Here is a 16,891-nt window from a genome sequence, read left to right on the forward strand (position 1 = left end):
CCCTCTCCTCCCACCCAATTCCCAAGGCAGAGAAAGCCAAACCCACGGTCTTCTCCTTTATCCCCAGCCTGGCACTCACTGTGCATGCTGCCGAGGCCAGGCTGGGTTTGGCATCCTCCTGCCAACCGGTGGCACCGACACAAAGCTGTGCTGCCCTCCCCAGACCCGCTCCCAGCTCTTGGCGTGAGGAAGCCAGGCTGGAAAACAGTCCTTTAGGGGCTGGGAAGAAACAGAGGAGAAGTGCCTGCTGAAATCGTGCAAGAGAGAACATGCCCGGAGGAAAACCAGGGCAAGAAAATCAGACTGGCAGGCGGCCCTCTCGCCTGGGGCCTGTCTCCCGGTTTGCTCTGCTGCCCTCACAGCACAAATGTCTCTCCCAAGGCAAGTCGAGCCTGTCTTTCACCTCGCCCAGAGAGCACCAAGCATGCCGGTGCGCGGTGCAGGCGCGCGTGCGGACGCCCTCCCTGTCCTCCTCCGCACTAAGCTGTTTTGCAGCCCGCTGCGCTCTGCCTCGGCACTGCACCCGCCTCTCCTCTCCCAGATTAATGCCGTGGCATTTTGAAACCTCTCTCAGCTCATTAAGCAGTTGCGTAACGCACCCGGCTCTAACACCGTTTAGAAAGCTAACCTAATTAATGGTGCCAGCTGCCAGCATGTGCTGCGCCTGGGAAGGTGGGCTTGCTTGCAAATACGGCCACCAAATATCACCCACCTCTACCAGCTGTCCCCAGAGCAGCCAGGCAGGGTGACACCTTACCGCTAGCACTACTAAGGACATCCCTCTGCCCAGTGTGGATGGGCGTCCTTAAACCCAGGAGCACTGTAATACGAAGGGGCTTCGCCCAGCAAATACCGCCTGCTCCGTCTGGGGCTGCGGCAGGAACCCAGCCTCGCTGCTATTGCAAGCATGCAAGGAGGAGATTAGCCACTCATCCCTTACCTTCTCTCATTGCCAAAGAGCCGGGCCACTTCTTCTCTCCCAGGGCTACGGGCCCGGGTTCTCCGCTCTAGCCGCTTCCTCTCCACCTGGAAGGCCTCACGATTACTGATCCTAATGGCCTTGGGAACGTCGGCCAAGGTGGTGTACTGCCGGCTGGCTTTAAAAGAAAGGGGACGCCCCGATTTTTCAGCTCCCCTTCCTACATCTCTGCTGCTGGAGTCCTTGTGCATGGGGCTACTGCTCTTCGAGTCCAAGGAGTTCAGAGAGAAGCTGTGAATCATTCGGTCGCCTGATCGGGTACCTGGGGAAGGAAAGGGCTGGGCATGCTCCTGCGAGGGCGATTTGGGATAACTGTACCTGTTGTTCGGGGTGCTGGGGCTGGGTGGGCTTGGCGGGGGTGGCAGCTGCTGCTCTTCCAGCTTCGAGTCTTGCTTGGTCTTCTCCAAGGAAAAGTACCCACTCTCGACACGCGTCTTCCGCCCACAGTCTATCCGGTCTCCATTCATGGAGCTCTCATCTAAGGGACAGAGAAGTCACCACACTTAGTTTCAAGTTGGAGTTCTGCTTTTTAACAAAAATCGCCTTGATTCCACCCAGGACAGGGGCAGGAAATGAGAGCAGAGACAGTCCAGGCCCCAGTCCCACGTTGTACCACCTCTTGCACCCTTGGCTTTTCCACCCTGACCACCCTTCACGCCCATGGAGATGGTGCGATGGTCTACACGGAGCTGGGGATGCTGGTCCAACCCTTGGGTTGGGCTTGCACAGTTGAAAGACCAAAACTTTCAAACCAAGAAACAGATGCCTGGGGTTACCGCTCTGCACCCACTTCCATCCCAGTCCTTCCCAGCCTGGCATCGACCACATGGGTGCAAGGTGATGGACACCTCGCTCCTGGCAGCGGGAAGTAGGCGGAAAGCATCCCCCATCCGAGCAGGCAGATAAAGGAAACAGCCGCAGTGTGTGGGACCTGTCCATGGCCCCAGCAGGAAAAGTCCCCAGCCCCTATTGTTCCAGTGAGAACAATGCTGCTGCCCCGGCGCCTTCCAGGGACTCATCGGGGAGACCAGATGTAAACAGGACCCTGACGCAGGGGCCGGAGGAGGAAGCGGCACTCAGGGCTTGGCAGCTCCAACAGCAGGGCTGAGCACAGCGTGGCCCCACGCCCTCTGGATGCCCCAGGCGGGGACATGGCGGGGCTAGAAAAGGCATTTTCCCCCCCCAGCACAAGGGCAACACTGCCTGCGAGGCCAGGCAGCCCTATCTCCCTGCCAGGGCAGGCTGGGCCCCATGCTGTGTGGTTTTCCAGCATGTGATGCAATTTTTCTTCCTTCCTGAACTCCATCCTGTAAGGTCCCGCTCGGGCCTCCGCACAACGCAGCAGGGATGGGGGCTGCCTCCCCCTCCTTGCTGGGATACTCTGGGAACCAAATCTGTGGAAAACTTTTCCCTGTACAGTGTTTTTTTGCCAGCTCAGCTGCCCGAACCAGGTCACCGCAGTGTTGTCCCTGTCCCTCACCTTCCTTGCTGTCCAGCACGGGATCCTTCAGGGAGCTGGCAGCCCCGGCCTGGCCTTGCACAGGGCTCTGCGCTGGGCTGATGCTGCTGCTGCCATCCGCTTGGTCCTTGCCCCTCATTTCTTCCTGCCAAAGCGTGGATTTGGTGGCAGGGACCTTCTCTGCACTGGGGATGTTGCTGCTGGTCACGGCCATCTTAGCAGGACCAGGCTCCTAAAGAAAATGGGGGAGACAGTAGGGTTAGAGGGGTTTGCCCCAGCTCCACTGTCCCCACAGGCGGTGTCCCCCACACGGCTTGGGTGCTGCCCACGACGCATGCCACGATAGGACGGGGACAGGGATGGGGACAGGGCTGCTCAGCCATGTGCCACCACTGCATATTCCGAAGGGGACAAGCTTGCAGGTGGAAACCTTCCTCCAGGGCAGCATGGCAGGGCGATGGGTCAGGACTTCCTTGGCCGCAGGGACCATCGCCGCTCTCACAGCGAGAGAGGAAACGTCCATCACCAGGGAGGGCTCCCAAAACCAGCCGCACCTCCCCACGCATCCAGCTGGGAAAAGATCCAGAGCAAAGGTGAGCTGACAAACGAAGGAGACCTTCGGCCAGGCACTGTGGCAGTGGAGGGGCTCACCGGCTTTGTTTTTGGATAGGAACTGCCCTTCCCAGTGTGGCACGCAGGATGCTGCGGCCACCAATACGTAACTCCTTGGGAAAAGCTCAACTTGTCCCTGGCACGCAGGGCCCTGCACAGCTCCGCTTATGTCTGGCACAGCAGCTCTTCCCAAAAGCTGCCCAGTGCACACGTGGGGCTATGCACCCGAATTCACGTGCAACGCTGCAGGCCCCACAGAAAAACAGGTCTGTTGGGTCCTGACTCATGGGGAACCCGGAAATGCTCCCCTCACCTCTGCCAAAACCCAGTTTGGGGTGAGAGTGCATCCTCTGTAATTGATGCAAATAAACTCAGCATCCCCCATTTCCCTCTGCTTGTCCCCAGGTCCTTCTCCATGTCCCCAATCCTTCTCCATGTCCCCAGTCCTTCTGCACATCCCTGGTCCCTCTCTGGGCTGGTTCACAGGCAGCCGCTGCCTGTCACAAATACAGACCAAGACCAGGCTTCTCTCCTGGGTCCCATCTGCCAGGATTGAATTTTCTCAGTGTTTAACTAACATAAAAAAAATAAAAATCAAGCTAAAGGACATGGGATGGAGGAGAAAATTAATTCCTTGCCACCAGCAGCTGTGTTGTTTGTTTGTCACAGCTGGTTTGCTACGGGCCACTGATAAAAAGAATAAAACCCAACCGGCGCTGTACTCCTCGCGGGTGCTTTGCTCACCCAACAGGCTGCTTCTTTTAAAAAGGAAATATAACATCACATTGAGCCTTATGCTATTTTAAAACAACACCCATCACCTTAAACGCTTCTGCGGAGCTCTGGACGCTGATGCCGACGCCATTTTGGTGGCAGTAGCCCAGGCAGCCCAGGTTCAGTGCATGCCCCAGAAGACGAAGCAGCTTTCACAACTTGTTCAGGGTTTGTCTTGTTCACTAGCAGATGTTTTGCTGTTGTCGTATTAAGCTTCTGCATTAGCAGATTATTTTTCTTGAAGCCACTAATAAATCAATGACAATTAGCCCCCCTTCAAAGTCTCTGCATTGTGGGAAGCTTCCCGGATGCTTGTTCCCTTTCCACAGAGCAGGGGGAATCCAGGAGCGCCTGAGCCAGCAGCCACGGCCTGGGGACATGGGCTGCAAAGAGCATCCCCTCCATCCTCTCCTCCCACATCAGCAGAGCCGCTGGTGGGTTTTAGCCCTGCACCTCCAAATCAGCATTTGCAGGGCTGCGCCGGAGCCACTGGGGTATCTCCCAGGGAGCGTGTCCTGGCTCCATGTACAGCCACAACAAGTAGCAAATGACCTCAATTTAAAAAAAACAAAACAAAACAAACAACTTGGAAATTTCACTCTAAAGGAATGCAGTGTTGGAGGTAAATGATCCAGAGTTCATGGGCATCCTGCTTGAGGGGATGCTGCTTGAGCAGGGGGTCAGAGCAGACGATCTCCAAGGGCCCTTCCAACCTCAACCACTCTCTCAGTCATTGATCTGAAAGCCCAAAGTCAATCGCAAGCTCAGGATATATATTATTATACATTCCTTACACACACCCTCGTATAATTATTTGCAGATACGTATTTAATTTGACAGATTCGAGGGCCAAAAAGCAGTCTATAAGCAAGCAGAGAAATTCAGTCTTTGCCACTCAGCGACATGAACAGCTCCAAAGAGGAGCATGCACCAAATTCGGCAAAACCGGCATTAACTATGTCTGGGCACGCTCTGCTTACCGTAGCCTGTCGTCCCCCTGTGCAAACCCATTCTGCAACAGAGGGCTGTGCCTCAAATCCCAGATTTCAGCCCCAAATCCTGTCTCGATTTCCCAGGGACAGCAGGCAGGCAAAGGCAGCAAGCCCAGTCTCTCCCACTGCCTGCACCGCTCTGCCGGAGCATGGCAAAAGCTGCAGGAGAAACCTGCCCTCTTTCCCCTAAGATGCAACCTGCTTGCAAAGCGAAGGTGAAAACACCTCTAGGATTGCACCTAACAATTCCTGTCCAAAAATCTCCAGCTGGAGTGATATTCCTAGCTTCGCCTGCATTGCTCCCACCCCAGTGATTTTCCAGGGGGGAGATGCAAAATGATGGGGAGAGTTGAAAATGGCCCTGATGCCCCAGGAGTGCCTGGCTGCAGCCAAGCTCTGCTGTAGCACGGACAAGGAAAAACTACGTTGGAGTGAGAAAAAGCAGAAATATCCATTGTTTTAAATTAAAGGTGTCTGTCCCTTCCTGAGTGGCTCTCAGACATGATCCGCTGCCGGATTAGCGGGCAGCTGTCTTTAGAAAGAGATCAGGCTTTCTCCGCTGGCACACAGAGAGTGAGCTGAACAGCAGCCAACTTCAGGAGAAGCCATTTCACAGAGGGGGATTTGGTGCTGATTTTGTCCCCAGCATCCTCTCTCCTTCCCCCGACCAGCTGCCTGCATCGGCATGATTAAGGAGACAGAGGAAAGATGCTTCCTCTGCCTTTGCAAGTTGCTTGTGGAGTGCCTGACACAGTGCAGCATCCGTCTGGCAGCAAGTCCCACATGGAGGTTGGTTTTGCAAAGGTGAATTTGAGTCTTTTTCTGGTGCTGCAGGGCTGGGAGCGATGGATGGAGAGGGTGGAAGGAGGGTAGCAAGCGGGATGGGGCTTGGAGTAGGGTGGTCCACCCCAAGCCAAGGTGGGGAAAAGTGCCACCAGGCTCCATGCTCACCCCATCCCCAAGCACCTGGGGAGCCCGTCTGCCCGCGTGGGGAGCCAGCATCCTTCCCGCAGCCGCTTCCCTTATTTGGTGCTCAGGAGCTCAGATCCTGTACGGTTTCCAAGAAGTTGCCATGGTGATGAAATGTAACCCACAATGATGTTTTTCTGGCTCTGCGCCCCTTCTCCTCTCCGCTCCGTCCCCCTCCTGAACCCAGGCTGGGTTTAGTGTTGCACCAGGGATGGGATGAGCATCCCTGCCCTGCTGCATCAGCTCATTGGAGTGCCCCGAATGTGGCAGCCCCCTGCCTGGGGCTTGAGGACAGGCAACTTGTAACATGTCAGCTCTTGGCCACGGAAGGAGGAGGCGTCTTCCCTGGAGCATCACCAGAGCCAGCACTTGAGGGGCAGTGATGACCCCAGCCCTTGGCAGGGGGTGGCTTAGACTTCCAGCTTGGTGCAAAGAAGGATCATCTTTCCCCCCCAGTTTTTTTCCCATTGCCCAGAACCTCTTTACCCAGTGGAGTGGTGGAAACTCGATTCAAACAAATGCCATACAAACCCCACCCATGGCTCGGTTTGCACCACCAGGACCATCCTGGGGACTTCATCAAAGGGAACCTGAAAACCAGGGCTCAGGGGAGCCCTGATGCTATTTTCAGTCCCCCAGTGCTGCAGCCTGGCTCGGCTGGAGGAGCCCTCCCAGCCGGTTCCCCGCGGCGGTGGGACGCGCGCCTGGAGGTCAGGCAGCCTCAGGGACATGGTTGTTCTCAGCCCTGGCGAGGGACGAGGGTGGCCTTGGGGTCACGTTCTCCATCTGTGGGATTCTCCCCCACTCCGGCCACGTGGGAGCCCGGCAGGAACGAGTGAGTCACGGCCAGCCCCGCTTTTTACCATTTATAGTCAAAGTGAGCACGAAGCCACCGCTGGGTCCCTGGAGAGCCCGTCTCCGGCCCCCGGAGCTCCCAGCCTGGCCCTGGCCTTTAGTATTTTCCTTTCATTCCCATTATCTCTGGGGTCATCTCAAAGAGGGTAACCAGAGCCAGATAGAATTTCAGCCTGTTTCTGCCGAAACAGCCCATGAACAGGCAGCACCTCTCCCCAGTCCCCCAGGAGGACCATGTGCCTTCGCTCCTGGCACAGTGTGTGCGAGGCTGGTGCCACAAGACAGCGCCCGGGGGGCAAAACATGGCCCCAAAGCAGACAGGAAAGCAGCAGCAGCATGTGACCCTGGGAAGCGATGACCAGGAATTCACACCGTCCGGCTGCCCCAGCCCGCCCCAGCTCTGGTCCTCTGTGCAGGCAGCATCAGAGGGCTGGCAGCCCACTGGTCCGGCTGGTTTAGGGGGATCTTCCCAGGAGCAGAGCAATGCCGTGACCCTGAGAGGGAGGCAAGGGACCAGACAACAGTGTATGTGTCCCTGGAGTTACCTGGGGAGTTGGGGGTTCTACCTTCCTCTTTTTCTTCTGATTCTGCTTGTTTGTCCTCGGATAGACTATCAGCATCTCCAGCCACCTGCAGGCAGAGAAAGTAAAAGGTGAGGTATGCGCCGAAAGGCAGCGCGCAGGGATAAGAACGACGCTCGCACCTCAGCATGGGGTAGCTTCCCACAGGCTGCGGACCCCAAAGCTGTTTCCCCCCATGGGTGGCTCTGACAACACTGCCCAGGAGATGCTGCCCCATCCCACCTCTGGGGCAGGCTGCCTGCAAGCTCCAGAGATGGAGTGTCCACATTTCACCAGTAACCTCAGCCTTCCCGGATTTGTAACTCGGCCATAAGCACAACCCCAAGCTGGTGCTGGGCACAGAGAAGAGCTCAGCTTCTCCAACCTGGTCAGTGTCAACATGGCAAATAGTATCCAGAAATCATCCCAACCAGCTCCTGGGAGAAAAACGTGGCAGGACAGGGCGGGAGGAGGGATGAGCCCAGCGTGCTTTGGCTCAAACCCCACTCACTGCAAGAGCGAGGCCACAGCCAAGGTTGACACAGGACAGGGATTCAAGGATCCTGAAAGACAGCTGAGAGGGACAGAGCCTCTGGCAGGACCTTCCCCCTTCAGCAATGCCAATGCCTGCACACTGCACACAAAGTGCTTTTGTCCAAGAAAGAGCAGTGTGAACTTGGCTTTGAGAAGTCCATCCCCTGCGCAAGTCGTTTGTTTGGGGGACCCTCCCATGCCCTCCTGCCATGGCCTGATGACCTGCCCCTCCATCTCTGTGAACTCCACGGGGATCCGTGGACCGCTGGGAAACATCCCTGCTTCAGATGTCCCTGCTTCCCTCTCCTGTTCCCCCCACTTTGCACGCTGCTGCTGTAAAGCATTTTGAGATGACCACATCAAGTGGGTTTTGGTTAAGCAATAAATGCCAGAAGCATGCAACGAACGTAAAACAAATTCTCCCCTGGCTGGAGAAATCTTTCTGTCGTGCTGCAACTGCATATGAAACCCGCCTGGCTCAGATCCAGACTGTGACTGTTTCAGGATGATTAATGCTTGCAGTCAGGAGCAAACGCGCTGCTTCAAAATCCAGCGCCAGGCCAATGAACAATAAATCAGCCCCACCTTGCTCTGCAATGCCTCTCCCTCCTGCATGGCGGGCAGGACCAGCAACAAAAGGCTGAGCTGCAAACTGGAGAGTGGGAAGAGGGGGAAAAGAGCAGGGCATGGGGGTTGGCCATGTTTTGGGGCACGGCCATTGCTCCTGCCTTGGCTGGAGGAGAGGAGCTGGCTCCACCGTGCTACGATTGCCCCGTGCCTCTGCACCCTGGCCCTGCAGTCACTGGAACCCCATCGCTGCAAACGGGGCCGGGGGTAGGCCGTGCTGCCGGAGGACAGGTCTGCCGGCCCAAGGCGATGCACAGAAAGGGAATCACCCACGCTCACGTGTCTCAGTAGAGCAGGGAAGTCTCAAGGCAAGAAAACATGTATCTGATAAAAATCCCAAGCTCTTAGTAGAAAAATGCTTATTTCAGCCAGTATTTACCAAAATGGGGGGAGTCACAACCAAAGAAAATGCTTGGAAATAGAAATCATCTCAACAGAAAGCACTGACTCCGCCGCTGCCAGGGCTCGGGCAAGCAGGAGACGCCGTGACTCAGGAAGTGTGGGAAAGAGCGAGCGCTTCATCCCTTCAACGTTCTGCTCTAGTTTCAAATGTCAACAAATTTTGGGACTGAGGCACCAAGCTCCAGACATCCCACATGGGAAACTCTCACAGGTGAACAGCAGCACCGTTGCAGTCCGTCACTGCGAGCTGGCGGTATGGCTCTGCACCCTCCACAGCGCCGGCTTCAACCCAAGCCAGCATGTGAGCAATCAACAAGGATGTTTCTAGGTCACCATCCAACACCTGGAGTCAGGAAATCTACCACGATTTGCTCATTTTAGTGGTCTAATCTTCAGCGTTGCTGAGCAACTGCATCCCAGCAGCAGGCTCTCCTATGAGTGATGATATTTTAATCATCCTCGGAGGTCAGGTGCTCCACTGGGACCAGGGGAGTGGGCTGCATCCGCCCCCTCTGCCAGCCTGCCCGCAGGGAACGAGCCGGGCAAGGCAAGCGCTGCAAATGCGGATGTGAATGGGGACGGGGTAAATGCAGAGCAGGCAGCCCCAGGAGCCATGTCTGCCCAGGGACAGATGAGGACCAGAGCGTGCATGGCACGCAGGGTCGGACATGCCAGCCCCGGGACTACGGGACCTGCCGCTGGTGTGGGGACAGGACCTCTGCCAGCGGGCTGGGTGTCTGATTGGATGCTGTCCTAAAAGAACTGTGGGGTCACCCCAGCCCTCATCAGCTCCAGCCCCATCCTGGTGCTCACCCTGTGGCCAAGCGTTTTCCCCTGGCCAGTAAACAGCTGCTTTCTGCTGGGGCTGAGGCTGCCACGGCCAGCCCAGGAGCACCTCGGCACCAGATGCTCCCTCTGAGCATCCCACAAACACTCCAGTGTAGCTCAGTTTGCTCCTGGGGGTAAATGCTGCTGGGAGTGTTGTTCTGCAGCAGGGAGCAGGATATTGCCCAACCGCAGACAACAAAACTGACCTGAAAACGGTGGCCTTCATAAGTAACAAGTGACTCAGGAGCATCTCAGCTCTGGGGCCTGGCCACAGCTCCCAGCAGAGGCTGAGCTTCCTTCAGCACTGGCTCTGAAAGGTGTCCGGCATGTTGGGAAGCCTCAGGCTCCAGCCCAGCACGGCTGAGCAAGCACACTAGGCGTGGAGGAAGGACTTAAATCATCCACCACCGCAGAGGTCTCCACTGAAGTCAGTGCTCACGCTCACACCATAAATCTGGTGGCTCAGGGGGTGCTCAGGCCCCCGCTCCGCTGCAGCGCACCAGGCAACGGCAGGGGTCCACCAGGCAGGGGAGCGCGGAAGGGGAAAGAAACCCCATATTTGCCAAAAAGGCAGAGAAGAGCGGAGCTGACTGTGAGACAGCAGCTACGCCCGGCCCCCAGGACTGTCACTGCAGCAGGCTGCAATTGTCACTTGGGGATCAGCCTGGGTACGCACTGCCACAGCACCCGGCCCTGGGCAAAGTCCTACCTGCCCTCCTCTTCCTCTCGGCTAAGGGAAGGGCCCTGCAGCAGCTCGGCCCTGGACCTGCACTCACCCGCTGATGATCTCCTTGTTCTCAGCCCGGATGAAGTGCTCCTTCTCTGGCGTCAGGATGCACAAGGAGAACTTCTGCCCTGTCCGGCTCTCCCCATCCACCACATCTGTGCACTGGTTCATGTTGATGGTGCCCTGCGGAAGGGTTGTCGGCTGCAAGGGGAAGGAGAAAGGAGTAATGTTTAAGAAGAGACGAGCAGATGAGTGCAGAGTCGAGCCCCAGAACCTCTCCTGGTAGACACTAGGATCCAACACACCAAGATGCTCTGCCCATGAATACCCAGACCCAGGATGGCACACAGCAAAGCCCTGTGCTGCAGATGTGGGGACACGGACCAGCAGGTATAACTCCTGCCAGCCCAGTCCAGCCCTGTCCACTGCTGCCAGCAAGACGCTTCTCCTATGCTGAATGTCCAAGGAAGGATGGCTGCCCCGCTGCAGCACAGGAACACCAAGGCAAGGCACCAAGTGTCCGGCTTTGGGTTTGCAGCTGCAAATTATCTGGTGGGGTGGCACCTGGGGCAGGCACCATAGACATACAGACGCACATGCCAGCTTTTTCCCATTAAAGTTAACAAAACATGGGGTTTGGGGACTGCAGCATGGAAGGGACCTTGTTTGTCTGATGGGCTTTACAAACACAGTGTCACTTCCCAGCCCCCTTGCTCCAAGCAGACACAGCAAAGTGGTATAGGCAATGGCCCCCCTGGCCCAAGGGGACGCAGAGGGACCCAGAGGGGTGTCAGCACTGACGAGAGCTGACAGGTCCATCTGGAGCGGGGCTGGCTCATCCGATTACAGCACAGCCACCCGCTCCCCATGCATGGTGCCTGCAGCCCTCCCTCCCCAAGCAGTGATGCCATGTCTCCCCTATCCCCAGCCTGCCTGTGTCCCACCAAGCTCGGTGACACTGGGATCCCCCCCGCATCCTGATGCAAACCTGCACCTGGGGCATAAATGGCCGAGCGGAGGGACCCCTCCAAATTGCCCACGGCACCGAACGGGCACCCAAAGTAGCCTGCAGCCACCTCCTCACCCTGCCAAAGCCTCCTTGTGCCCTCCAGATGGCTGGGCCAACAGGCAGATGGACTTTTGGCAATGTTATTATGGTTTTTACCATGGAAACCGCTTCCCCTGCCAGTAAAACCCCTCCAAAAGCAGCCTGTGCCATGCAAAGAAGGAGCAATTGGGGAGAGCTCGATGGCCACAGCTTACTACCCCTGGAAATTCAGATCAGACCCACAAAGCCCCTGCTTTACCCATCTGTGGGCTGTGGGAAATAGCTCCCTTTCCCAGGAAAAGGGCTTTCCCTACAGCTATGTCCCCAGGCGGGAGCATCCTACAACAGCCCAGGGGTGGCATGGAGCCATCTTGGGTGCTGCAGCATCGGTCCCCAGCATGGGCACACAAATGGGACCAGTTTTACATGAGGGACACCAAAACCTTCTCTTTTCCTTCATGGAAACCAGCATCAGCATCCACAGACCCCATGGGATGGAGAGAGGGAAGGAGGGAAAGCAAAGCGGAGCCCAGACCCCTGGCACGGTGCATGTACAGCTGCCCGCCCTGCACCACTGCGGGTAGTCAGCTCTAAGAGGATTTTTTGTCTTAAGACAACAAAAATAAAACCCCGATTTCCGGAAGCTATAAAAACCCAACGGAAAAACTTTCTCCTGTTCCAAGTGGAGTCTTGGAAACGTTTTTGTCTCGCTGGCCTTCAGCAAAGCCAAAGCCTCCAGGACTGTAAGGTCTGGGTCCGACCCCCTTCCCTACCCAGAGCATTTTTGCACCAGGGAACGCAACCAGTATGGGTGAAAAAGGGGATGAGGGTGGCTCCAGGAGGGAGCCCCAGTCCTTCACAGGGACTCTGGGCCACTTGGTCCCTCTTGCCACAGGCACCCCTCGACTCCCTGGGAGGCTTCGAAGGGATTTGGCAGGGAGCTGGCACAGGAGGAGAGGAGATAGCTCCCTGCGAAACCTGCCTGCTCTCCTCCCTCTTTAACCCCATGGCAGTGTTCAAGGCAGATTCCCCCACTGCTCACACCCAGACCTGACCCAAGCATGCCTGGAGCGGAGGAGCTGGTTTGGGGCCCCCACACCGCCATGCCAGCCCTGTGAAGTGGTTTTGCCGTGCACCCCTCCTTGTGAGGGTGAACACACAGCCTGACGCATGGGTCCCTGTCCACCACTGTGCCTCCGACCCAGGACACCAGGAGAGGAGCTGCAAGCAAATCTGAGACTGCTCTCCTTGCACCTGCAGCTGGGGACAAGGATGGGCACCAGGGACAAATCCTCCACCCCACAGTAGCCCCCCTGCACCCCCACACCTCTCGGCAGCAAATGAAACCTGACTGACCAGCAGCTTCACTCACTCGGGATGTAAATTCCTTTAAACCTATTTATTTCCTTCCTTGGAGGCAGCGCAGGCACTTTGAAGCAAAGCGAAATGCAAATCGTGCCAGGTAGAAACATGTACGCACACATGCAAACTCCACCGAGGCAAAGGACGGGGCTTGGGCAGCACTGCACCCCAGGAGCACCTCAAAACCAGCCAGGGATCCCTGGCAGAGGAGCTGGCGATGGCGCACGGCTGCTGTCCCCAAAGAACCAGGAGAAGAGGGACAGCCCTCGTGCTGAAGCTGCAGGGTAGTGGTGTGGGAGCAGGGGAGATGGGAGAGGCTCTGCAGCAGGGGATGAGGACACATGGACCCCTTCCCTGCCTCTGAGCACCCATATCCATGTTGAGGGGTTTCTCAGGGCTGGGGATCCCCAGGGGAGGACAAGCAGAGCTGGTCCCTGGACTGGTCCCAGGCCAGGTGAGGACTGCATGGCTCCAGCAATTGGAAGGGAATAAATAAATGCAAGAGCAGGGAGGTGTAACACAGCAGAGACGCCAAAACAATAACAAGGCTGGGACTTCAACCAGCCCTTTGAAGAGCAGATGCTTTGATACAAAGTTGAACCCAGCGTCAGACCCCGGGGCCATGGGGAGGCTTTGTGTCCAGGTGAGGTAGGAGTGGACGCTCAGGCTCAGCTCCTGCTCCAGCTGCTGGCTTCTGCCGGTCCCTGCCTCGGGGACAACCCTATCCCCAGGCGCTGGTCCTACCTTTGCCATTTCCCATACTGCCGTCAAGGATGGAGCACACAGCTACCCCATGACTGGGTCTGGTGCCTGGGTGTGTCTTTTAACTGGGGAGAGGAGAGGAAGCCCAACAGGGTGCACCAGCAGAGGACACCACTATGGGTACCATCACAAGCAGTAGCTCTCCTCGGTGGCACCGGTCACCTCTGGCCCAGCAAGCGGAGCAGCCCCCCATTGCTCACCATGTGCCGGCACGGAGAAGGCAGCACCCGCACCATATGAGCAGCTACAGCTCTCCACGCTGCCAGTATCAGCAGAGGAACTGAAGCCAAGAAACAATTGTGTTGCTGTTTCCCTCTGGTATGACAGATCCACATTTACACACACACACGTGCGCACAGTGTCCCCCTCCTTACTACACAAAGCCTATAGTATGTTCTCCTCCTCCTCCTCCTCTCCCTTCCTGGGTGCCCAGGACACGAATCACACCATGCTCTCCACATCCACAATGCCAGCGGCCTCCAGACAAGATGCAGGGACCTTCGGATGGATGCTCTTAAGATGCAGAGCCCAGCAACTGCAGCATCCCCCAACCTGGACAGTGGAAAGGAGGGAAAGAAAGAATGCAGACCTCTTACAAGCCCAAGCAGAGCATTACTGGGGAGAGCCAGGTGCTGTGGCAGGATGCACAGTGCTGGATGCTCCATGGGCGCATGGGGCTGATGCTGTACATCAACAGGATTTATCTGCAAGAGTCCCTCAGTTCCATACGGTTTTGCAGGTCTGAGACAGAAATATAGGATTCTTTAGATTCAACAATTTCCAAATTTTCTCCAACTACCTTCCCTGTCATTTCTAACGTGTGGGCATTGTAGGAGCTTGATCCAAAATACAACAGAACTTTGCTCAGCAGCTGTACACAAGATGTTTTCTGAGCAGGTAACCCTGCGGTCAGGATCCTGAGGAGCAGCTCTGCCATGGCCTCAGTGGGACACGGCCAATGCCCACGCTGTTCTCCAGGGCTATTACACAACGTGGGTTGATGAAATCTGGAACACAACCTTTAAAGAAAGGCGATGGGGCAGGGGGAGGAGGAAACTAAACAAAAGGGACATTTTACTTTCTGCCAAGAACCAGGAGGGGAAGGGAAAAAAAAAAAAACCCCACAACCATTTGTCTATCTCGCATGGCGGGCTGGTTGCCTTGGCACCGGGGCCCGGCTGTCCCGAGGGGGAGATAGCGGCTCTGCTGTCCTGCTCCGCCGTGACGCTGGACAGGAAGGGCTCAGGCTCCGACTGGCTCTGCCCTGGCTCCCAGCACCACCCCAGAGCAGCAGTGAGCCTGCAGCGCCTGGGGAAGAGACATCCACGCTGCCTCCATAAATGCTTCTTGACAAATGTTAATTCTCTGAGCTAAAATATTCATGAGGGTGGCTGCCAAGGAGCACGCTGCTCATTCGCAGCACTCGAGTCCTCTGCAAAGGCAGCTGCAGTGTTTGCTAAAAGCTTCACCCATCCCTGGTGCCTGGGCTCAGCTGATCACAGTGCTCAAGGCGGGATGCAAGCGTGATCTTGGCTGGGCTGCAGCATGGGAGGGAGCAAGACTCGGCTGCCCCATCGCCACAGGCACATCAGAATAATGTGGAGACAACCGTGCCTCAGGTGAGGGCAGCAATGCAGCCGGGACAGGCAGCTCCTGGCACCAGCGCAGCACAGGAAGCCCACACCAGTGCCGCCTCCACCATTCCCACCCAGAAGCCATCAGCATGAAAGCACCAACTCCTTGAAAAAATCACAGGGAGCTCCCTTTTCAGCCATGCGAGGCTATGCACGGCCTCCCTAAATCCCACCTGGGGATGCACCGTGCACGCAGCAGGGCTGGCTCCACTGGCAGGCTCGGCTGGGGGCTACTACTGGGGCTACACTCAGCCTGCCGGTGGGCGGCCACAGTGTGGCCGGAGCTGCCCAGGCGCTGGGCAAGTGGAGCTGGCAGAGCAGCAGGGCTTTAATGAGCACTTTAGGCTTCCTGCCACCAGGCACGAGGCTATCAATACAGCCACAATGCGACCGCAGCTCTGTGGCGGGCAGATTTTATTACACTTATAGATCGTCTAACAGGCTGAGCATCCTGGCTTTATTAAATTAGACAAAGGCTCTTGAAAACGACCTCTGCGGGCTCTGCAAAAGGATGGACTGGAGCAGTCACCCATCAAAGGGAAGCAGAAGGTTGTGCTCCTCCATCCCACACCTCCCTGCAAGCAGAAGCACTCTCCCATTTCTGCTGTCCCCACGGCAGCTCTCTGCTCTCCCTGTGCCATCCAAGCAGGAGGCAGGTATCTTTTCTTGGCCACCTGAGCACACTTTTCCCACTTTTAGCCTTCCCATATCAGCAGCTACTGCTCAGTGAAGCCACCGAGAAGCCTCTGGCTTGCTCACACCATGCACCAGGCAACAGAAAAGCAAGTTTTTACCATGGACAAGGGAATGCAACGGAGGTAACAAGCAACACGCGTCCCGCCAGCACCTCTGCATGCATACCTCGTGCCCCTGTGCAAGGAACAGGGGAAGATGCCCCCAAATCTCACTGCTGCCCTGGCTTTCCAGCCGGCCAGAAGCCATTGCCCCTTCCACAGATGGAGCAGCAGTGCTTTGCAGATGTGGCCCTGGCACGTGCCAGCGTGGCTTTGCACCGGCAGCAAACCTGGCTCATGATGCCACCAGCAGCTGCCCTGTGTCAGCACGAGGAGTGCAGCCAGTGATGCAGGAACACCTTCCTGGTTGGATAAATGCCGTAACACTTCCCTCGGCCCCAACACACATTTCCCCATCACTGTCCCCTGCTTCTTCATCACAGGCACCCACAGCCGGCTCCTGAAATTTGTTTTGCTGGAGCAGCTCCCCACAGCCCCAGGTCACCCACCCCAAGGAACCGGGTCAGGGAGGCAGGCTGGGAGGATGGGTTAGCAAACCCCACACACGCCTGTCCCTGCATGCCGGGCCCCTGTAGAGCACTCTGGAGCCTCTACCAGGAGATAAAACAACATCAGCTCCACTTTCGCCAGGGGGAAGGAATTTTCTTCCCTGGGAGCAGTTTGGGGAGGGGGTGAAGTGCAGGGGCTGGGCAGGAGAGTTCAGCCAGGGGCCGCTTTTAAGCTGAGTCGGTGTTTACGTCCACAGACAGCGAGTCTAAACACTGAACGAGGTCGCGAGCTGGCCGCGAGCTGCCTGCAAACTGCCCGCAAGCTGGCCGCGAGCACCCTCGGGCTCCTCTCCCACCCGGCGCCACCTCGGCGAGGCACGGGCAGCACCCATCCTGGGGGTGCCCAGGTAGCAAGTCTGGGGCCACGCATCCCATCTGCAGCCCTGTCGTCATGAGTGCCCATCTGGGGAGCGCACGCCGGAGCGAAGGGAGCCTGGTCGGGGCTGTGCGGGAGGCTGGAGCCG

The 16,891-nt window shown here is 57.0% G+C and overlaps 1 protein-coding gene across 10 annotated transcripts in view; it reads right to left on the bottom strand.

The window, feature by feature from the left end:
• The window catches only part of MPRIP (myosin phosphatase Rho interacting protein), an 88,506-nt gene that overhangs the window by 42,689 nt on the left and 28,926 nt on the right, over positions 1 to 16,891 (bottom strand). For 4 of the 10 annotated variants that reach the window (XM_054842415.1, XM_054842414.1, XM_054842417.1 and 1 more), the window contains exons 4-7: positions 10,368 to 10,519; positions 7,186 to 7,270; positions 2,460 to 2,670; positions 941 to 1,457 (exon numbers count right to left, since the gene is read on the bottom strand). In XM_054842415.1, the coding sequence (XP_054698390.1) occupies positions 941 to 1,457; positions 2,460 to 2,670; positions 7,186 to 7,270; positions 10,368 to 10,519 (965 nt within the window). The remainder of the gene's footprint in view (positions 1 to 940; positions 1,458 to 2,459; positions 2,671 to 7,185; positions 7,271 to 10,367; positions 10,520 to 16,891) is intronic. The other 6 variants (XM_054842422.1, XM_054842423.1, XM_054842424.1 and 3 more) reach the window with 3 other exon arrangements.

This window comes from Grus americana, chromosome 15 (assembly GCF_028858705.1).
Source record: "Grus americana isolate bGruAme1 chromosome 15, bGruAme1.mat, whole genome shotgun sequence".
NCBI lineage: Eukaryota > Metazoa > Chordata > Aves > Gruiformes > Gruidae > Grus > Grus americana.